Source organism: Nansenia antarctica (assembly GCF_963989245.1).
Source record: "Nansenia antarctica genome assembly, chromosome: 17".
Lineage (NCBI taxonomy): Eukaryota > Metazoa > Chordata > Actinopteri > Argentiniformes > Microstomatidae > Nansenia > Nansenia antarctica.
This window is the reverse complement of record NC_137687.1, coordinates 3,764,428-3,787,242: the sequence shown is the minus strand read 5'-3', so window position 1 is coordinate 3,787,242 and position 22,815 is coordinate 3,764,428. Positions and strand designations below refer to the sequence as shown.

General features: G+C 41.6%; 3 protein-coding genes and 1 pseudogene across 4 annotated transcripts in view; 3 read left to right on the top strand and 1 right to left on the bottom strand.

The window, feature by feature from the left end:
* Positions 1 to 983: 983 nt before the first annotated feature.
* Positions 984 to 9,154, top strand: LOC308172800 (non-structural maintenance of chromosomes element 4 homolog A-like; annotated as a pseudogene). The gene is made up of 9 exons: positions 984 to 1,062; positions 2,089 to 2,219; positions 2,467 to 2,640; positions 2,871 to 2,877; positions 3,486 to 3,576; positions 3,696 to 3,787; positions 4,165 to 4,213; positions 5,635 to 5,729; positions 9,014 to 9,154. The product of its transcript is annotated as a non-structural maintenance of chromosomes element 4 homolog A-like (transcript).
* Positions 9,155 to 9,679: 525 nt separating this feature from the next.
* On the bottom strand, positions 9,680 to 13,198 carry pfdn2 (prefoldin subunit 2). The gene is made up of 4 exons (XM_080547536.1): positions 13,121 to 13,198; positions 11,970 to 12,058; positions 11,469 to 11,592; positions 9,680 to 10,616 (listed from the first exon to the last, which is right to left on the bottom strand). Exons 1-4 carry the CDS (start codon positions 13,184 to 13,186, stop codon positions 10,434 to 10,436), a joined length of 462 nt encoding a protein of 153 aa, XP_080403662.1. The 5' UTR covers positions 13,187 to 13,198; the 3' UTR covers positions 9,680 to 10,433.
* An 826-nt stretch (positions 13,199 to 14,024) lies between these two features.
* nit1 (nitrilase 1) lies at positions 14,025 to 19,492 on the top strand. The gene is made up of 6 exons (XM_080547534.1): positions 14,025 to 14,160; positions 16,158 to 16,391; positions 16,650 to 16,753; positions 16,872 to 17,005; positions 17,388 to 17,513; positions 18,141 to 19,492. Exons 1-6 carry the CDS (start codon positions 14,057 to 14,059, stop codon positions 18,423 to 18,425), a joined length of 987 nt encoding a protein of 328 aa, XP_080403660.1. The 5' UTR covers positions 14,025 to 14,056; the 3' UTR covers positions 18,426 to 19,492.
* A 491-nt stretch (positions 19,493 to 19,983) lies between these two features.
* The window catches only part of clcn3 (chloride channel 3), a 46,300-nt gene continuing 43,468 nt past the window's right edge, over positions 19,984 to 22,815 (top strand). Inside the window, exon 1 of the mRNA XM_080547531.1 lies at positions 19,984 to 20,059. The gene's annotated coding sequence lies outside the window, so the exon portion shown is untranslated. The remainder of the gene's footprint in view (positions 20,060 to 22,815) is intronic.

Here is a 22,815-nt window from a genome sequence, read left to right as displayed (position 1 = left end):
TGTTGAGATGTAACTACCTAAATGTTGAGATGTAACTAACTACCTAAATGTTGAGATGTAACTACCTAAATGTTGAGATGTAACTAACTACCTACATGTTGAGATGTAACTACCTACATGTTGAGATGTAACTAACTACCTAAATGTTGAGATGTAACTAACTACCTGCATGTTGAGATGTAACTACCTACATGTTGAGATGTAACTACCTAAATGTTGAGATGTAACTAACTACCTACATGTTGAGATGTAACTACCTACATGTTGAGATGTAACTACCTAAATGTTGAGATGTAACTACCTAAATGTTGAGATGTAACTAACTACCTAAATGTTGAGATGTAACTAACTACCTAAATGTTGCGTGCTTAAGGCCAATGATGCGACGTTGCACGACAACATTCGATTCAGGCTGATTACTACAGGCTCTACCAATCCAATCCTACCCAATATTGCTTGCCTTGCTTCCACAATTTCTCCAATATTTTTTTCTCTCTAGTTTGATTGTGTGATAGATAACTTGATATTTTGAAAGTGCGATAGATCGATAGATAGATAAATAGAGAAGTGTAAACAAAAACAAAAAGGTATGTCTATCAACTTGCATTGCCATCATCACAGTGGTGTGTTTGGCGCAGGGGTTAAGGCAGCCAGCTAGAGGTCTGAAGGTTGCCTGTTCGATACTTGATTTAATTTAATGTTTTTTTTTAACATTTAACCGAAGCCTTCATGCAAATCGATTTACAATATATATATATCTGTCTAAGTGAATCACCGTGGCATTCTTAATCCAACATCCACCACAGAAGGGTTAGCTACACTTCTTTACTAATCCAAACGTTCCCCCCCCCCCATCACGTCTCAGTTTGGAAGAGGAAAAGAGGTTAGAAGAGTCCACGGCCAGACAGAATTGGAGAGCGGAGAAGGGCGGAGCCGGAGACACAGGTGGTGATGGCGATGAGGCAGGCTGCAGTCCCGTCGACATGGAGGATGATGATGAGGACCTGGCTCGAAGGAGAGAGATCCGGACCAAGTACCGAGTCCTCATCAGCACAACGCAACGTGAGTGGAGGACACTTAAGCAATATCACACGAGAGGGAGTGCTGTTATACTGAATATCAGCACGGCTGTGATTCGGTCGTAGGTACGAGGCCGCAGACCTCGAGTGTGATATTGCTTTTATACAACAGTTCTACAGCGCGATTTATTAGTTAACAGTAATAAGCGACAACAGATTATGATTCGTTTGTTTATTTAATCATAAAAATAAACAAAAAATAGTTCCGCAACTGAACTTCAAATGGACGGTTGCCTAGTAACCTGAACACAAACATGTAGTCTAATTAACGGTCATGTAGTAGAACATCTGTGCGGTGGAGTGATACATAGTTAAAGGTCCCAGTGCTGTTATACTGTATATCAGCACTCATGGAATGCCTCTTGTCCAATCAAATTACTTGGTCGGAACTAACTGTTGTATAAAGCATGATAGTCTTGTTTAGGACTGCCATATTTCCCCACTTTGTGTAACTATTTTGACACCTTTCAGGGTTACTGAGTTGGCTTGACCATTGATTATATCTGTTCACAGAAAACCGAGAGGACATTTTGAAACTCACTGAGACTGACAACAACAAACTCACTGAGGTTTTGGAGGAGACCAACATAATTTATAAAGAAGGTATGCTATGATAAATATTCTCTCTCACCCTTTCTGCGTAAGGCATGGGCCGGAGTCCAAAATTGTGAAGTTCATTTTCTTACTTTGTCGATGGTCCAGTAAGAACTATTTTACGCCATGGAAAAGGCAGAAACCAGAATGCAGAAGTAAACAATGTTAGTGAGCCCATCTGTTCGGTACATGATAGATCTATTTTGGAGTTGCACTTGAATTATGAAATGCCATCGTCAAGGGCGGTGTAAGTGGCTTTGTTCAAGCCTGTTTTTATTGTCAAACATTTGTAACGATCTGAGAAATTGGCTAGCAGACGATCTATATCCTCAGGGCTGTGGTTATAGTTTCTAAATAACGTGCATAATCTTTACTGTTCAAAGAAACGACTTCACCTGGTTATTTGTGTTTACAGTTCGTCAGGCCCAGGAGGCAGTGCTGGATTCCCAGCTCCTCATTCTGGCAGCAGACCTTGGCAAAGAGAAGGCCAGCCAACTGGATGCTGGGGGATCTACTTTTGACCCGGCTGCCTTTACTGAGAACCTTGTGAGTCAGGAGGTGGTGGAGGAGGATGAGGATAGTAGTTTTACTCTGATAGAAAATCTCTAGTAATCTCCCAGAAGCAAAGTATCTTTGTCAGGGACCATCATCATTTTATCTGCATTTAGCTAGCCAGATGGCAGGATGTCTATTGATATAGTTAGTCACAAGTCTTGTCAAATTTGCTTGTTCAGGACTTTGTATAAGTCTGATTGCTGAAACACTTATGTTGTGTTTTGGATGGATTACCCAGCTCTCCTTCATGGGGCTGAATCGATTGGAGGAGGAGGAGGAGGAGGAGGAGGAGGAGGAGGAGGAGGAGGAGGAGGAAGAGAAGGATGGCGCAACCGGCGGCTACCTACCCTCTGACGCCTGGCAGAAAGAGAGCAGAGTGCTGCTTCAAGACAGCCCCGACCTTCCACTACATGTGAGTGTCTCCTTCTCCTTCAGCTCTTTGTGAGGATCGAGACAAAGGTGTCTACTGACCAACATGTGTCTTGTTATCCGACCAGCATATCAAACCTGACTCAATTGTCACCCTATGTTCAGACAGTCCTGAGCCTTCACTGTCGTATGTAATCTGTATTACCTGAGTTTCCTAGTAAAGTAAACCTACGTTTTAGATTATTGTGAACCTTGACGCCTGCGTTATTGCAGCACTTGGGTACACACACACCACTCCATCTCGTTATGTGCATGGAAGAAATTGATCAAGTTGACTAATAATAACTAATTGTTATCGTCTTGGATGATTTTCTTGGATGATTTTTTTTACGTCTCATCCAAGTCACATGATGCGTGAGCTAAACATCTTCCTGTCTGCTAAACTCCACTGCTGTTGAAATAACTTTTAGCTTCAGGCAGCTAGGTACAATTCCAGACAGTGTGGAGTATCATTGTTAGACCACCATTAGTGCTATCTGTTTATAGCACCACTATAACTAGTGCTACTAGTTATATATCACATATCAGACTCCATCTTTTGGCCAGCAACGGTAACTTTTCCGTCTACCTCAAATCTATGGACTGCTTTCAAATAAACACAACTCTGTAAAAAAGCAAATGAGCACAACACGTTCTGGTAACTTTTTAGTCGTACGTTTGAATAATTGTTACCAATTCACACAAGGTGGTGTGGCGCTACATAATTTGTGGAGGACAACATGTTTACACTTGCTTGTCATCTTAAGTGCGGTCAGTCACCCATCTGAGTCCAAGATGGGGAAATAGGTCATGTTTTTTAACTGTAGTTTGCTTTACTTTATCTTGCAGTTGGAGAAAAACGAAGAATCCCACCAGGAGGCAACTGAGAAGGAGGTAGAGAGGATTCTGGGATTCTTGCGAAGCTACTTTGTTGATGACCGTGAGTTTTGACTGTTGTTTTGATATGTATTATATTGTATTACATATATCAACTTGATGTTTACATTTAAGTTAATAATTGTATTTCAGATCGATAGCCGTTGTGTCTTCTCTTCACAGTCACACCCATCTCATATTATGAGTTTGTCATTGATCCCAACTCGTTCCCGCGGACAGTGGAGAACATTTTCCATACGTCTTTTCTGATCAAGGTGAGTGGCTTATGTTTGATAGGTATAGTTATCAATAGATGGGGGGGGCAACCACCACTGCAGCACTGCTACTCATTGATGAGATGCAGATAGTACTGTATATATGTTACGGTACATGTGGGAAATCGGTACATGTGGGAAAACTAGGGTTAGGGTTAGGTGCTACGGTTAGGGTTAGGGGTAAGGTTAGGGTTAGGATTAGGGTTAGGGTTAGACATGCCAGCATGTACCAAGTCGACGTAGCACCTAACCCTAACCCTAGTTTTCCCCACATGTACCGTAACATACATATATAAGGAGATACAACTTTAAGATTCCTACATTTACTATTACATAGCCAATGGAAGAATTTTATTCCTATATTTTGTGTTCCTGAGGACGGTTTGGCAAGGATGTACCTGGATGACGACAAGTTGCCTTGTATCGGTAAGAAAAAACTACATTTCCCATCACTCGTTCCGTATGCATGTGTATGAGTCATAAATATGTGTGCAGGTGTTGTGGTTGTATTAGCCGCCCTGGTAGGAGTAATATCTGATTGTGAGGTTTCATGTTCATGAGTCCTGTCCTTGATGTTGTTTTTATCCTTCAGGGTATCCGCGGTGTCTTGAAAAGTATTAAAAGTTGATAAATCAATTTTGGGAAAATCAAGACCCTTAATAAGTATTAAAAAGTCTTATCACGATTTTATGAGGTCTTGAATGTTGTAGGTATTTTTCTGAATTAGACTCTGTCCAAAGAGTTTGAGTCCTAAAAACATTTAGTAAAAGTTTGTGAATTTATTAGTTTAATTAAAAAACAAAGATGAACCGGGAATTCTGTTGTATGATAGTGGTCTAGTAGTCTATTGCAAACTAAAACTGTTAAGTTAAAGGTGTCACTGATGTAAACGGTTACAGCTCGAAGTGGCGGTGAGGTCTTGATTTGATTTGATTTGATCTTTATTCATCTCGAACATTTCAACCATAAAAACACACACATTTGTAATAACAAAAAATAACAAAAATAAATGTATAAATAAATAAATAAAATACAAATAAAATAAGATATAAATTAAAATAAAATATATCTTCCTAGACATGGAAGTAAGTCAACAATGGTTTTGTTCGAGAAGGGACAGAAAGAAGCAAAGCTTATCTGGTCCTGCCCCTTCCTTACAATATCATATTATTATGCAATACATTATCTATCAATATCAAAAATAATATACCTATCCACTATAGCAAAAGATAACTAAATAATTAGTACGGTCTGGAAAAATATTCCAGATAGCCTTAGAAAGGTATTGAAATTAACCTCAAGATTCCTGTATATACCCTGTCCTTGTTTCGCAAGAATAATCCCTCTCTAACTTCCTTCCCATTATTCTGCAAGAATCATCTCAGGTTGGCCCCGCGGTGGCGTAGCGGTCTAAGCACTAGCCACTAGTGCAAGCTGCCCACCGGGGACTGGGATCGAATCCCGGTCTCGCCAGATCCGGATATGGCCGAGGCACACAGGGAGCGGCATATTGAGCGGCCGCTCCAGAGGGCGGTATAGGACTATTTCCGGACAAGGATCCGTCGCGCAACAGCGGGGTGCCGGAATAACGGTGCTGGGTTCGAGGAGCCAGTCAGCTAGTCTGCCTGGCGATCTCCTCTGGGGCTGCCGGCCACGGGGTCGTGCGGCGGATCCTACGCAATAGGCAGGGGATAATTGGATGCTAGGTTGGGTTCAATTGGATACCAAATTGGGTGAAAAAGGGATAAAATCTGGAAAAATAAATAAATAAAATCCTCTCAGGTTGTCCTGCAGGAATAACAGGGTCATTATTAATGTGAGTGCTTCATGTGCTTCATGTGACTCAGCTCCTGTGGTGGAGGTGGAGGCTGAAGGGGAGGTGGAGGCTGGAGGGTGGTCCACACAGCAGTGTGTCATCTCCATCAGCCCTAAGAGCTGGAGGGTGAGGGATGCTCTAGCTCTATACCCATCACTCTAGCTCTATACCCATCACTCTAGCTCTATACCCATCACTCTGTACCCATCACTCTAGCTCTATACCATCACTCTAGCTCTATACTCATCACTCTAGTTCTATACCCCTCACTCTAGCTCTATACCCATCACTCTAGCTCTATACTCATCACTCTAGCTCTATACCATCACTCTAGCTCTATACTCATCACTCTAGCTCTATACTCATCACTCTAGCTCTATACCCATCACTCTAGCTCTATACCCATCACTCTAGCTCTATACCCATCACTCTAGCTCTATACCCATCACTCTAGCTCTATACCCATCACTCTAGCTCTATACTCATCACTCTAGCTCTATACCCATCACTCTAGCTCTATACCCATCACTCTAGCTCTATACTCATCACTCTAGCTCTATACTCATCACTCTAGCTCTATACCCATCACTCTAGCTCTATTCGGTTGTTAAGTCTGACGTCAAACGTGACGTTTAGCAATTTCCGGGTCCAAACCAGAAATTCCCTCCACCAGAGTACCAGTGTACTACAGCGGTAGAATGACAGTTCAATCGTTTTTTAGACTGGGATCTATTCATACAACAAGGGACGCAGCACTTTCCCATTTTCCCCATATTTGTCATCGTCTTTGAGCCTCGGAAAAGGGCTATATAAATATAATGAATTATTATTATTACTGAGGCATTTCGAAGACAGCGCCTCAGCCAACTTTGGACCCGGAAACACGTCACGACTTAACAACCGAATACCCATCACTCTAGCTCTATACCCATCACTCTAGCTCTATACCCATCACTCTAGCTCTGTACCCATCACTCTAGCTCTGTACCCATCACTCTAGCTCTGTACCCATCACTCTAGCTCTATACCCATCACTCTAGCTCTATACCCATCACTCTAGCGCTGTACCCATCACTCTAGCTCTATACCCATCACTCTAGCTCTATACCCATCACTCTAGCTCTATACCCATCACTCTAGCTCTATACACATCACTCTAGCTCTATACCCATCACTCTAGCGCTGTACCCATCACTCTAGCTCTATACCCATCACTCTAGCTCTATACTCATCAGACCCTTTGTATCTTACTCACTAAGCTCATCTATCTCACACACCAAACATCTTATTTTTGTTCATATCTTAAAGGATATCTTTTTTTTAGCTCTTTTTCAACAAGTTAATATAATTTATGTTCACACATTTGACAACCAGCTGATTGTAAAAAGGTTGTTTGATGTCAGCTCATGCTTTGTTGTTTTCTGTCTCCTAGGAACTCATTGATGTCTTTGACATAACGGAGCCCTGGATCCCTGCTCCGAGCACACAGGCTCAGTCGGATCTGGTCACCAGGTTGTAGTCTGGAATCCTGTAGGGAAACAGAGAGGTCTGGCAGATTATTTGTTCTGGCTATTTCCTGTTTCCTAAATAGCTGGGCCGTCCACGTGGCCAGTGTGTTTTCCGTTTCTGCCAAATCTACTTCCCTAATGTCGTCTACTATGGGTAGTCTAAACCCATAGGTGTCGGTGTTATTCTCATGTGTGTTTCCACTAGAGGAACACACTCTTCCCACCTTCGCCCCGTTTCTTCCATTGCTTTCTCAAAGTCTTAGTTTGATTGTGCCGTTCGTTCTCTCTATCAATCCTGCACTTTGAGGGTGATAGGAACAGTGATTCTTTAGTTCAATGTCCAGGTGTTTGGACACGTGTTTGATCGATTCGTTCACGAAATGTGCTGTTTGCAGCAGGTCATACACGATCTACAAAAGTTTTTTGAAAATTGTGTGTAATTATATGTGTGAAAATGTGCATTAATACTGTCAATCATCCCTGCTGTTGATACGTGGCAAACCCATGTATCAAATGAGCCGCTGTTTTGTAGAGGCTTTGTGGTAATACAATTTTCCCATTTATTCTATAAACTTTGTCATTCGTCCAAATTCGTGTGTATGTGTATTTTTTTTTGTGTTCGTATGTAAATGCGAACCACCCCTGTGAATCTTTATCCACCGGGATGGAGAAGAACCCATTGCTAAGGTCTATAACAGAGAAGTATGTGTGTGTGTGTGTGTGTGTGTCTCACTATGTGTGTGTGTGTCTCACTGTGTGTGTGTGTGTGTGTGTGTGTGTGTGTATGTGTGTGTGTGTGGAGGAGTGAAGGGGAAAGCCTCGTCTCTAGATTGATGTCCCGGCAGGAATTCAGGTCTGTTCTGCTCAGACTAATGGTCTGTGTGTGTGTGTGTGTGTGTGTGTGTGTGTGGTGTGTGTGTGGCTGTGTGTGTGTGTGTGTGTGTGTGTGTGTCTCTGAGTTGGAGTGTGCCTGTTCTGCTCTCAGTGTGTCTTTCTCTCCCTAACTCCCTCTCTCTCTCTGAGTCTCTCTCTCTTTCTCTCTCTCTCTGTCTGTCTCTCTCTCTCCCTCTCTCTCTCTGTCTGTCTCTGTCTGTGTCTGTCTGTCTCTCCCTCTCTGTCTCTGTCTCTCTGTCTGTCTGTTTCTCCCTCTCTGTCTGTTTCTCCCTCTCTGTCTGTCTGTCTGTCTCCCTCTCTGTCTGTCTGTTTCTCTCTCTCTCTCTGTCTGTCTGTTTCTCTCTGTCTCTGTCTGTCTGTCTGTCTTGTCTTGTCTTTTCTATTCTATACTACATTCTCTTACCCTATTCTGGCTCTCTGGTTCCTTCTACTCTCTGCTCTTGAGTCCCCTCCACCTCCCTTTCAAATCTCTCACTCCATAAACATTCTCTCTACTCCTCCTCTCTCTCTCTCTCTCTCTCTCTCATAAATCCTCTCTCTGTCTTTTCTCTTTCTGCATCCTCTTTCTCTGTCTCTAACCCCCACCCTTCTTCTTTCCTGCTCTCTCTCTCTCTCTCTCTGTCTCAAACACACACACTCCCTCTCTTGACCCTAACTCTAACAGATACCCATCACTCTAGCTCTGTACCCATCACTCTAGCTCTGTACCCATCACTCTAGCTCTATACTCACCACTCTAGCTCTATACCCATCACTCTAGCTCTGTACTCATCACTCTAGCTCTATACCCATCACTCTAGCTCTATACTCATCAGACCCTTTGTATCTTACTCACTAAGCTCAGCTATCTCACACACCAAACATCTTATTTGTGTTCATATCTTAAAGGATATCTTTTTTTAGCTAAAAAATAAGTTAATATAATTTATGTTCACACATTTGACAACCAGCTGATTGTAAAAAGGTTGTTTGATGTCATCTCATGCTTTGTTGTTTTCTGTCTCCTAGGAACTCATTGAGGTCTTTGACATAACGGAGCCCTGGATCCCTGCTCCAAGCACACAGGCTCAGGCAGATCTGGGTACACCTGCACTAGACAACCAGACACCTGCACTAGACAATTTGCAATCGCCTCACCACATGGGGTAGTGGTGGTCTAGTGGATAGTGAGTTGGACTTGGGATCGGAAGGTTGTGAGTTCAAATCCCGCCTGAAACCACACCACTACTAGTGTGCCCTTGGGTAAGGCACTTAGCCCTCAGTTACTCCAGGGGGAATGTCCTTGTAATTCGTAATTGTAAGTCGCTTTGGATAAAAGCGTCTGCTAAATGGCAAAATTATTATTATTACCACATCACATGAGTTATTATTGATTGTATTTAGTATTTTACTGCCTTATTGTGTTTATTATTCTTTTATTTCCACTACTTTTGAGAGGGTGCTCGTTTCAAGCATTCTGCACATCCTGTTTCTATGATAAATATACACTGATTTAAGTTGATTTAAGTCGTTACATTTCCCTGACCCATCCCTCAATTGTTTACCAAAACAGTTGGCAGGGTGACCACTTTGTTGTGGTTTGAAACAGATTGCCTCATTAAATCTTAAATGTCTAATGCTGTGTGTGATGTTGTAAGGAGATATTGTAGCTAAAAAAGGGAGTTAGACAAAGGATGCGATTTTGCATTGTTTTTAATTCATAAACATTAACAAAAAGAAACAAAGCTTTTTCACACAACTACATGGTGAGTTAATGAAGGGCAGGCAGTGTGCTTCAGATCCTAGGGGGCACTTAAGCATTTCACTCCATCAAATACTTTATTATCCATCTAAAACAGATACACATTTTTTTTCAGGATACAGAATCAAATGAAAATGAAAATGTTGTGATAAGACTTTGTCCTGTAAAAAGTCAAAAGAGAACCAAACCTCTTACGATGCAACAAAGTTATCTGTTAAACAACTATGGGTAAACAAACATAATTCATGTTCTGAAAAAACTGTCTTTAACACTAGAACAGCCATGAGGGGTCATTTGTATTGATCTTGATCAAATTGCCGGACCCTCCTTTCATGACTTCTCCTAGATATGTGCGTTCTATCCACCCAGTATCCTTACATTTTCATAATCATCAGGATAAGCTAGTATGAAGATATTTTGCCGTTTTTCTGTGTAGGAGGCAGGCTAATTTACACACGGCCAACTAGTGGTGGTTGTGTGTAAATAGCAGCGTAGCATTGTAAAGAGGGGGTCATTTGAGGAAAAAAAAAAAAAGGCACGGCTGTTCTAGTGTTAAGGACATAAGCTATAATTGCTCTTTCATGCAAGACACATGTAAAACCTGCCCTTGAAATGCCTGCCAGGATCCGAGTTGCTCTATGGCATTCTGCACAATTTCCAATCAACTAACGCCTCTACTCATTATGACTATGAAACGAGAACTCCAGCACCACCTTTAGACCCGCCCCCTTCACTGGAGGCCGACGCCGATTTGCCCCCCTGTCCCTCCTCTTCTCCCACCAATCGGATGTTGTAGCGTTCCCGGTACTCTGTGAGCTCCCGACCTTTCGTCTGCATTTGTGTGTTGAGGGTCTCTACAATCTTTGAGATCTTTGAGGAAGATAGAGGGGGAGAGTGAAGGATGTTATTCTTGATTAAGGCACCGAAGGTCTGGGCTTAAAAAACGATAACATTTCTCAATAATCTAATCATGATGCCTGCGTGATGCACACTGATCAGCGGAACGGCATATTGATAGTTGATATAATAATAATAATACATTAGACTGCCTGATCGCCTGATTTATTTCAATCGCCGATATACTAAGCCACCTTTAGTGGAACGGCCCCCTGTGCAGCTCTGGTGAATTCCATGCCCAGGAGGGTTAAAGCAGTGCTAGATAACAATGGTGGTCACACAAAATATTTGGGCACAATTTAGACATGTTCACTATGGGGTGTACTCACTTTTGTTGCCAGCTGTTTAGACATTAACAGCTGTGTACTGAGTAATTTTCAAAGGACAATACATCTATACTGTTATTCAAGCAGCACACTGACTACTTTAAGTTATATTAAAGTTTCAGTAGGATAATGTTATCCCCTGAAAGGATATAACAGAATATTTGCAAAAATCTAAAGGGTGTACTCACTTTTGAGATATACTGTATATAGCGCTTTTCTAGACACTCACAGACACTTTACAGACTGAAAAGATTGAGTAGTAATAATAAAAAGAAACAAAAAAATAGATAAAAGAAAGTATAGGGGTCCAATACATTTTTAGATGACTAAATCTAAATCTAAGTGTCTTTGTAGGACATTCTACTCTGGATACTGCAATTACACCTACATTTCGGGCGGAGAAGCGGCGAACAAGCAACGCCAGCGTCCTCTCTTGACCTCTTTTTTTTTTTTTTTTTAAAGTGATCATATCATATCTATCATATAAATAGCATCTTACCTGTTCTTTGTTGTTTTCCAACGCTGGTAGAACCTCCTTCACTGTTCTCTCCACAAGCACGCCCCCCACAAGACGAAAGCACTTCCTGGCAGGGTCGACTTCTTTCAGAGTGTCAATCACTAAGCTGAGGAAGATTGCATGAAGAAAATAAGAATCAGTTAAGGCCAATGCTGTGACACAGCGTGCCATTTTGTTGCACCGCCAAATTCGATTCCATTGTTTTGAATTGTCGCGCGACAACATTCGATTCTCAATTCACACCAATGCACTTCGGTGGTGTGAATTGAGAATCTAATGTTGTCGTGCGACAAAATCACACGCCGTGTTCATTGGCCTTTACACTCACAATAATCAGTTGAGAAAACATGTGTCTTCTAAGACCTTACAGAACAACAAACGTCAACTAATTTCCCCTCTGCAGTCTGTTTGCACTGCCTTGGTGTGCGGCCTGCATGGTAAAGAGCACTGTGGTGGAGCATAGCTATGGAAACACAGTGGTACCTGTGCTCGTTGATCTCCATCTCAAACTCCGCAGCTTTGGAGGCCATGCCGCGCTGTTCCTGACGCATCCTCTGGAATGAAGCCACGACCTGTCAACCACACACACACACACACACACACACACACACACAAAGATCAAGCAGCTTTACATCAATGCATGCTGTAGTGTTTTTTCCAGAACCAATAGCAGATAGAAGCAGACAAATGTCATCCAGGTTTCATCCAAGTCATACATGTACAAATGAACAACATATATTTAACGGGACTAACAACAATACAATCTGACTGTCCCTGTCCCCTGATGGTATGTACAGTACACGAACTGACTGGATCTTTGTGATTAGATTACCCACTCTACAAATTGACAATATTACACGGTATATAGCCTGACATGAGCCTACACAGGCTAGTTGTGGTGGAGAGTGACAAGCAGAAATAGCTTTGCCATCTTACCCACCAGAAGCAAAACCAACCCTGCCATATTTGAGACGCTCCCTCCCTAGCAGGGGTGTGATGATGGCAGAGAGAAACGTTGTATGACACAGCAGACAGTAGCTGGGTAATATTTACCCCCCCATGTCAAAAACAGCTGGGTAACATTTACCCCCCCATGTCAAAAACAGCTGGGTAATATTTACCCCCCCATGTCAAAAACAGCTGGGTAATATTTACCCCCCATGTCAAAAACAGCTGGGTAATATTTACCCCCCCATGTCAAAAACATCTATTGGAATGGGGCAGGTTAGAGATTGATTGATTCATTTGATCTCAGCATGCATAATCCATCCATGAGATCTAGTTAATTAAGTAACACGCTTTGCCTTTGTGGCAAGGAAGTAGCAGATCATGGCGTTGGTTGAGCTAACTAGCGAACCAGGGGGGGGTATTCCATCAACGTCGCTAAAGGAAAAATCCTGGCTTATTTTTGATAACCTCTCGCGAGACTTGTCAGAATATGCCTGGATATTTTTTTTTTAGGAACTCTCGCGAGACTTGTCAGACTAAACCTGGATTTTTCTTTTAGCGATGTTGATGGAATACCCCCCCTGCTCCTGCAAGCTTGCACGTGTGGATCATAAGCAAATCATGGTTCATAAGCCAAGAAAATGAATCTGTTGACTTGGAGACATGTGGAGATAAGATAAGATTACCTGCTCTGCCGAGGGCCCTGACGTCTGTTTGGGTTTGGTCACCGTGGTGCTGCTGCTCGCTGCCATCTTGGGAAGGGTGTTGCTACGCAGTGAACACGTGACACTTCAAGTCACGTGTTCAACACGAAGGACCCCACTCGATTATAATAATTATAATAATAATAATAATAATATTACATTTATTTTATTTTATAAGGCGCCTTTCATGGCACTCAAGGTCGCCGTACAACAACAGTTACAAAATTCAAAATTCAAAATACATAGACATATACACACAAATATATCATGAGGTGTCTCATGTGATCGCCTGTATGTAAAGAAGTTAAGACCCTCATGATCAGTCGGCTTGGAAACATACAAGTGACTTGATTGATTGATTTGATTGAAAACTTTATTAGAAGATTTGCAGAAGTAGGTACATGAAAGTACATATTACATACAAGGTCAACTAAAAGGATAAAAACCCAAGAAAGCCACTGGCTTATTTCAATTGGGGTCCTTGATTTTCAATTCATCGTTACATGTAAGACAGACAGGAAGGGAAAAAAAAACTAGTACTATCTACAAGATAATACAGACAAATAACTATTACTATCTACAAGATAAAAATACATCCATCATGTAGTGACTAGGATTGATAGAGCATATTATGGTGAAATGTAGCGCAAAAACGCATGCAGTTGCATTGTTTTTTTGTAATCAATTATTTATTGCAAAACAGTACACATGGAAAAAATGCAGTTGCATTGTTGATGTATTGTATTGACAGTTCAACAGTAACAGAGTGCATTGATGTCGATGTCTATATAGCCATGCACATTTCCTGAGTTACATTTCTCCTAGTAGTTCAAAGTACAAGTCTTGCCTCAGTGGTTTGGGTATTGGGAGAGAGAGAGAGGGAGAGGTCATAGCGTTGGTTTGGACACTGCATAGCAAATGCTCGCGCTCAGTTGCATGTCCATGTTGAGAACTCATGTGAGACATTTCTTGGTCTGTCATTCGTCTTGGAGAGCAAGCTGCTGCTTGGGGGTGCATCACAGGTAATCGTAATCATGGGAAGGTGTCAGATCGTGACGTTAGAATTATAAGGTTCTATCTCCATTCTTGGTCAAAATTGAGTTAATTTTTTTTTTTTTTTTTTTTTTAGTTAGTAATTAATAAAATACTAAGGTTCCATCTCACAAAACATAATCAATATCTCTGAACTACCCTAAATGGAGATAGAACCTTTATCATTCTAAGCTCACGAGATGTCACCTTTTTGACAGCTATTGTATTACAGTACTGATAGCTATAGTATCGTATTTTGACAGCAACTATGAATTTAGCAATGCATGTTCCATATTCGACTTAGTCCAATAAGTCATTTGAAACGTCTTAAATGAAACCACAGTATTGGCAAACTCACATGGTCAGTTTGGTCATTCAAGGGTTTATTTATTTGTTTATTTAAAAGGATCCCCATTAGCTTATGCCGTAGCAGTTTGCTAATCTTCCTGGGGTCCACATATAATCAACAGACAAACACCTAATACATTAATACAAGATATAATACATTAAAGGGACAATGCGTGACCCTCCGCGACATCCACACACTATCCCCCCGATACAGTAGTAAATACAACAAAATAAACTAAAATAAATAAACATTTACAAAAAGGGCAAATATTATTAATCCATTAAAATATAAAGACCTATAAAGACATGATCCTAACGCAGTCATCTCTTCTATGAAAAAAGGAATCAACCAAAATAAACAAAGTGAAATAAAACAGCTACCTGTCATCAGCCACTTAATAGGTGCCTCTTCAGTCTCTTTTTGAATAACCTTTTACTTTTTTCTTGGCGGATATCGAGAGGTAATCCATTCCAAATTGTACTAGCTCTATAAAGCACTGTTCTTTTCAAAAAAATTGTTTTTGGGTGGGCTTTCATAATGTCACCATTGCCGGCCTTCCTGGTATTATGGCTATGAACAGTATTACAAAATACTATGTGATCTTGCAGGAACTCAGGTTTGTGTGTTCGCAGTGTATTGCTAAGAAATGTCACTGTGCCTGAGGCTAGCCTTTTCTCCACATTAAGCCTCGATAGGCTAGACTGCATTTTATGAATGCTTGTTCTAGAAGAGCAACCCAGAACGAGCCTAGCAGCCTTGTTCTGAGCTACTTGTAATCTAGATAGTTCTGTTTTTGAGGCCGAGGCCCACACCACTGAGCAGTAATCCAGGTGAGTTAAAACTAGTGATCTACAGACTTGTTCCAGGATATGAGATGGTACATATGGTGCACATTGTCTTGTGATGTGAATGCCAACACCCATTTTCTGAATGATTCTGTTTATATGCTCTGACCATGACAGGTTGTTATCAATGACCAAACCAAGTAACTTTACTTGCTTCACTTGTTCGATGGGTTCCTTGGCTATATATAGATTCAATTTAGGCATAGAAGCCAGTTTGTGCCTAGATCCAAAAACAATACTCTGAGTTTTGGATATATTCAAAACAAGCTTGTTCAATGTAATCCATTCATGCACCCTTTCTAATTCTTTTGAAAGAACTTGATTGAGTTCGTTATACGTATTTGCTGCATAATAAATTGTAGAGTCATCGGCATACATCACAATACAATAACTTTTTATAGCATAAGGCAAATCATTAGTGAAAATAGAGAAGAGGAGTGGTCCAAGACAACTTCCTTGAGGCACACCACAAGCTAATTTGCTACTATTCGATAAGCTGCCATTATAGTACACTCTCTGTGTTCTTGCAAAGAGATAGCTTTTAATTAGGGTAATGGCAGGAGGTGTGAACCTGTAACACGTGAGCTTTCTAATTAACAGCTCATGATCAATGACGTCAAAAGCAGCACTGAAGTCTAGCAACACTGCAGCCACTACCTTTGAGTTATCAATTTCTCGTGGTGTAGGTCTAGTCTGTCTGGGAATCTAGATACATTAATGTTCAACTTCACACAACTGTTGAAGCTGAACTGAGTGAGGTATGCAACTAATCCCCCCCCCCCGCCTTTCCTAGGATGGCATCGTCATCTCATCCAGTGGCAGCAGTCTGTCAGATCACAGCGACCCCTGACAAACAGGCCAACTTCTCTGCTTGTGAAAGATTGGTGGATGCGGCAAAGAAAGGCGGGGCCAGCATGGTGTTCCTACCTGAAGGCTTTGATTACATCGGCTCAAACCTAGAGGAGACACTGATGTTGTCTGAGGAGCTGACAGGAGACACAATCACACGCTACACCCAACTGGCCAGGTGGGTACCTACCTACTACCTACTAGCCCACTGACTGAGCTGTCGTCTTCAACATCTCAAGTCAGGCTGACTGAATTCATATTATTTTCTATTCTCCATATAGTGCATCACTTTTGACCAGAACTTCATAGGACTCAAGTCAAATGATGTGCACTCACTACTAGAGTATTTTGGGGGTAGTAGAATTTTCATTTCAGACTTCAGGCCATTTTGTCTCACCTGGCTCTTTGAATTTGTGAATTTTGTCTTTTTTCTCAGGAAGCTGGCAGTGTGGCTCTCCCTGGGAGGATTTCACGAGAGAGGGCCTGAATGGGAGACAGACAGACGAATCTATAATACCCATATCGTCATTGACGATAAAGGTATCAATTTGCTCAGTGTGGATATCACCCATCGGAATACTGAAACACACACACACACACACACACACACACACACACACACACACACAATAAGTGCTAATACTTTCTCCTCCCACAGGTGAGATAGTGTCCACGTACAGGAAGTCCCACTTGTTTGATGTGGAGCTACCAGGAAGGGGCGTGTCCCTAAAAGAGAGCGCTTTCACCAAACCTGGCCATCTCATGCCCCCAGTTCAAACTCCCATTGGCAAGGTCATTCTATTGTTGGAATCATACAGTTACAATAAACACATGTATTTAAGTGTATAATGTGTTACGGTACATGTGGGAATACGGTACATGTGGAAAAAACTAGGGTTAGGGTTTTCGACCTGGTACATGCTGGCATGTCTAACCCTAATCCTAACCCTAACCCTACCCCTACCCCTAACCCTAACCGTAGCACCCTAGCACCTAACCCTAACCCTAGTTTTCTCAAATGTACCGTATTCCCACATGTACCGTAACATATGCATGTATATGTATGGCTATATTTGTGCTCCAGAATGTAATCATATTCTAGAATCATGACTCATACATCAACCTCAACATTCTAGACTATTGGTGTTCTTCTTATCGTTGTATGGGGTTGCAGGTGGGCCTGGGTATCTGTTACGACCTGAGATTCCCCGAGCTGTCATTGGCTATGCTGCGGCAGGGGGCGGAGATCCTGACCTACCCATCAGCCTTCACATTGGCCACTGGAGCTGCTCATTGGGAGGTAAGAGATGATTGGTTGGAGGCAGATATATCATGTTCTTCTACTACTACGTGAGCTTAGAATGATAAGGTTCTATCTCCGTTTAGAATGATAAGGTTCTATCTCCGTTTAGAATGATAAGGTTCTATCTCCATTTAGGGCAGTTCAGAGATATTGAGTGTCAAAGTTTTTACATTCCATTATGTTTTATGAGATGGAACCTTTGTATTTTATGAATTTCTAATTAAAAAATAACACCACACAGGCATTAATAAACACCTAATGGATCAGATTATGTAAAAAAAACTCAATTTTGACCAAAAATGGAGATAGAACCTTATAATTCTAACGTCACATACTACTAGTCTAGAACCGTAACCTCTGCCAGTTGTTTCCACCACCACTATTACAACCATGTTATAACACAACTATAACACAACACAGAGTCTTTCAATCCCGGTCCAGTGCAGACTTTTTTCCAGCCCAGTATTATGATGCAGCCCTGATGCAGTTAATGATCAGTACAGCCCTTGATTAGCTGGATCAGGTGTGTTAGCTTAGCACAAGCTGACACACCCTGTGGTTCCCCAGGCCCAGGGTTGTAGAACACTGACTTAAAGATAATATATCCTGCTTCTCTAACTGCAGGTGTTGCTCCGTGCCCGGGCCATTGAGACTCAGTGCTTCGTCCTCGCCGCCGCACAGGTGGGCAAACACCACGAGAAGCGCTCCTCATATGGCCACGCGCTGGCCGTGGACCCCTGGGGAGTGGTGATGGCAGACTGTGGAGGGGGGGAGGACCCAGGCATGGCCCTGGTGGAGATAGACCTGGAGAAACTCAGGGAGACACGGAGGAACATGCCTGTCCAGCAGCACCGCAGAGAGGCCGAGTTCTACTTCAGTCTGGATGCAAAGAAGAAGGATTCCCCATGAGTAGTTAGCTAGTCAGTTGAGGGCACACCTCCAGTATTGTCTTCATCATGCTGTGTCTTTGCTGCTAATTCCAAATCTCCTAATTCACCTAATCATATCCAAAACCTACCCCCTGGGGTCACATGGTAGAAAAAAAATATTTGATGTGTGAATCCGTTCCCTCTGTTTTGTAATTCATTCCCTCGGTTTAGTAATTCGTTAGGGTTAGGGTTAGAATCCTTGCGATCGTTCTGGCTCGTAGGGCCTAACCCTAACCCTAACCCTAACCCTAACCATAACTCTAACCCTAACCCTAACCCTAACCATAACTCTAACCCTAACCCTAACCATAACTCTAACCCTAACGAATTACTAAACCGAGGGAACGGATTCACACATCAAAAAATGTTTTTCTACCATGTGACCCCAGGGGGGCTCCGTAGAAACACAATTTTTGTTTGACTTCCTCCTTAGGTTTCAACCAAGTGATATGAGCAGCAGTTATCATGCTACTAATGTCAATACTGCTACTCTTCATACAACCAGTAGGTGGTGCTATTAGTCTGTACAGCTTTATTATTGTGTCACAGGGCAGTCAGACTAGTCACTAGTTTCTGGACAGTGATGTACCCATACCTTAGCAGTAAACACTGTTTTCAAATTATTGTGTGACCCAGTGGAATAAGCAAAACCTGTGTCTTGTCTAAAACCAGACAAGTGTTTAGAAAAATCTAAAAAATCTAAAAAATCTCCAGCCATGAAACCCGAGGGGCCCAACTGTAACACAAACATATTTGGCAAACACTGTCACTGAAAAGCAGTGAAGTGGATAGGACAACCAACATCATTTGTATATTTTTTCCACGGATGTTATCTATTATGATTTAATTTAATTTTGTTCATTGGCAGGTCCATAAATAATTATATCTTCCATCAGTCTTAATTTTTCTACCTCTTCCATAATGGCTAAGGTGCTTTATGTGTGCTTCTATGTATCTTCGTACTATACAGAAGTGAAAAATAATAATGGAAAAATGAATGACTGGTAGCCTACACAGTTTTGAACATTAAAATCCATACAAAAACGACATTCATCTTATGAACCTGTTTAAAGGAAAAATGTTACTCTGGCACTGTTCCCCAATTGTATTTTTTTCTGTATGATCAGTGATTTCGTGAGCTTAGAATTCTAAGGTTCTACCTCCGTTTAGGGCAGTTCAGAGATTCAGATTCAGATTCAGATAACGTTTATTGCCATTATGCTTGATACATATAGGAATTTGTTTTGGCATTACAGAAGGTGCATTTAAAAAAAAAAAACTCAATTTGGACCATAAATTGAGATCCTAGAACCTTATAATTCTAACGTCACGATTTATTGTCATTGATTTATTTATCTAATGAAATATTAAAGTGCTCCTTATTCCCCATGCTGCTCCTGTGTATCGCTGCTTGATGACGGCTCCTTCAGAGGGGTGGGAGATCAAGAGACCGGAAGTGACGTCACTGACACACACAGGAATGGGACAGAAAAAAACACACATCAGGAGGAGAATGTCAAATAATATTTAGGTGAAAACTCAAAACGCTTTCAAGCTGTGGATCAAAATGATGATCTGTTCTGTCCAAGGTGGAATAGTACAGGCATCTAAAAGGTAAGGGACACAACACGGGAGTGGAATGCACAGAATCGCACTTTGATGAGGCTGGAAGAAGGTTAATGTGTTACCACCCAGGCCAGTTCTGTCTCGTACATGAAAATGAAAATGCAAATCATTAGAATTGCATTTGAATTTGAATATTGTCTGAAAGAATGCATGCAAAAGTGGAACATGCAATTGCAATCTCATATTGCATTAGCATTTGAATTAAGTCTACTATGCTTCCATACTCGTATCGTTGTTTTTTTGGAACACACAGGTTGATCATTTTGCATCAATCCATGCTTAGTAGGTGATTCGTTAATGCAGATATCATGATGTGAACTATGGAGCATGTGATGTGATGCATCTTTTAGAGCTTATCTGAGAAAGCATATCGATGAACATGTTTTTCCAAATTGATGCCAAAGCAAAGGGATGGAGTTGCATCCAAATCGAATCAGGCCATCCTCAGCAGTCAAGTGATGGTTTTGCAAAGGGACCAACAACTATGATCACATATGCTTATATGCAAACTATATATACACTTTGCTTATGATCGCAATGTGATTCTCAAAGAAGAGCTATTAGTTGAGGCAGTGCATGCACTTCATCTTTGTTATGGGGTGGTAATAACTTGTCATTTGTCATAGTGTACATGTGTGGTGTGTCACATTCACTGTATCAAGGCAATCCACAGGTCTGACTGTTACTGATGCAGCAACATCTATTACTAACAGTAAAGTACAGTACAACACGTGTGTGTGTGTGTGTGTGTGTGTGTGTGTGTGTGTGTGTGAGAGAGAGAGAGAGAGAGAGAGAGAGAGAGAGAGAGAGAGAGAGAGTTTATTGAATAAAATGTAGAACTAATATTTATTTATTTGTTTCTCTCTTCACTTTCATCTCATGCATTCCTAACTTGATTGTGACTCGTAGCTACCACAACAATCATGCATGGGTCTGTTAAGTATTGAATCATTGGTGAATACTTTCCAAAGTGACTTTCTGTCATCTTGTGTGAGTTTGGGTCATTCTCTGCCTGTGTGCATTTCTGTGGCTGAATGTACATTGATAATAATAGTTTGGGGGTAATTATTACTGATGTCTTTTAAATGTTCTACTTTATGTAGGCCTACTACACGATTCAACTTCAACTCTTTCTTCTCTTTACGATTGTATTCACTGGAGGTTGCATTTAGAGTTCACAAATTCTCCCTTTCTCACTTAAATTAAGAGCTACTGTCGTCCTGTTTTCTTTGATATTTTTCATGATATTTCATCTCACCATTCCTACACCTCTCATTGCAGCCAGCTCCAGTTAAAGCTACCCTCTCCTCCTTTTTTTTGTGTTAAGTATTTTTTTTTTCCTGAGTGGGGCAGTCCCACTCATATTTTGCATTTTTATTGACAGATATAGTAGAGATTTAGACAGGAAGGATGGGTGAGAGAGAGAGGAGGGATGACATGCAGGATATGTCCCCGGCCGGAATCGAACCGGGGACCCTGTGGTTACATGGTCGACGCTTAACCCGCTACTAAGCGCCCCACCCTCTCCTCCTTTATGGGAAAAAGATTGCTTTTCATTTCATCAGTGCTGCATGATTAGGTTATGTCCATCTAGGCTACATCCAGCCAGCTCATCCAGACCAGTTGGCTGATTACGTACAACCTTCCTCACCCCTGAGTTCCATCTGTGACACTCCTGTCTGTCTGGCATCTTCCAGATGATCAGGTTTTCTCCTCCCTCTCAGCCACACCCTCATAGCTTGGTGGAGATATGTAATGGCCTTTATACTTTTGTTTGGCATTTTCCTTCAAGAGCATCAGGTTTTTTCTCCTTTCAAAGTCACCAAGAGCTTTGTAGCTTGTCTTTACTATCCTTTTTGTTATGTCATCGTTGCTACATTGTCTGTGGCTGACCGACTACCAGGTTATCATCACATTTTGCAATCAGCTTTGCAATCATGTCCTTGCTGCCCTCACCATATTTACTCAGATGGGGATGATGATGATGATGATGATGCAAGGGCTCATTGATAGACTGCTTTCCTGTTGCTTATAGACAGCTGTGGTATGTTTTCTCAAGCACAACATCTTCCAGTTTGCCCTAAAACAAAGCACTTCCTCTGTTACTTCAGACGGATCAGACGGCCTCTTTTGGGGCCTCTTTTGGGGTCTATTTTGAGGCCTCTTTTGGGGTCTCTTTTGGGGTCTCTTTGCTCGATAGACAGTTCAAGCTGATGTAGCCCCCCCCCTCCTCCTTATGATCCTGCTTTGTACCCTACATTGTCTAGTATGCACCCCCTCTATAGCAGTTTTAGCTGATAGGTTTTTCACAACTTGTGTACATCATTGCTGCATTACACAGGCCAAGGAGTTGTTGAGGAGGTGGTATTATAGTGGGGATAGTCATAGCAAATGTTGAAGCGAAGCTGATAGCTTTATGTAGATAAGAGAGAGAAGGCCTAGTTGTAATGGTGAGCAGTTGTTACTTATTGAAGGGGGCGTGTCAACCTGTAGTATTGACTGTAGGGGACAGACAGGAAGGAGGCGTGTTCATATCACTGGAGGGCGTGCAGAACGCTGAGTCATATCCCAGCAACAGTCACCCCGGCAACACCTCCTTGACGACTGAGAGAAAAGACCAGCTATTATAAGAAGTGTCATGTTATTGTTAACTGGCCTGAGATGTTTTGTTCCTGCTGTTGCGTCGATAAACCATTCAGAAACATCACATGATTCTCCTCCCACATTTGCTAATGTTAGAGTGA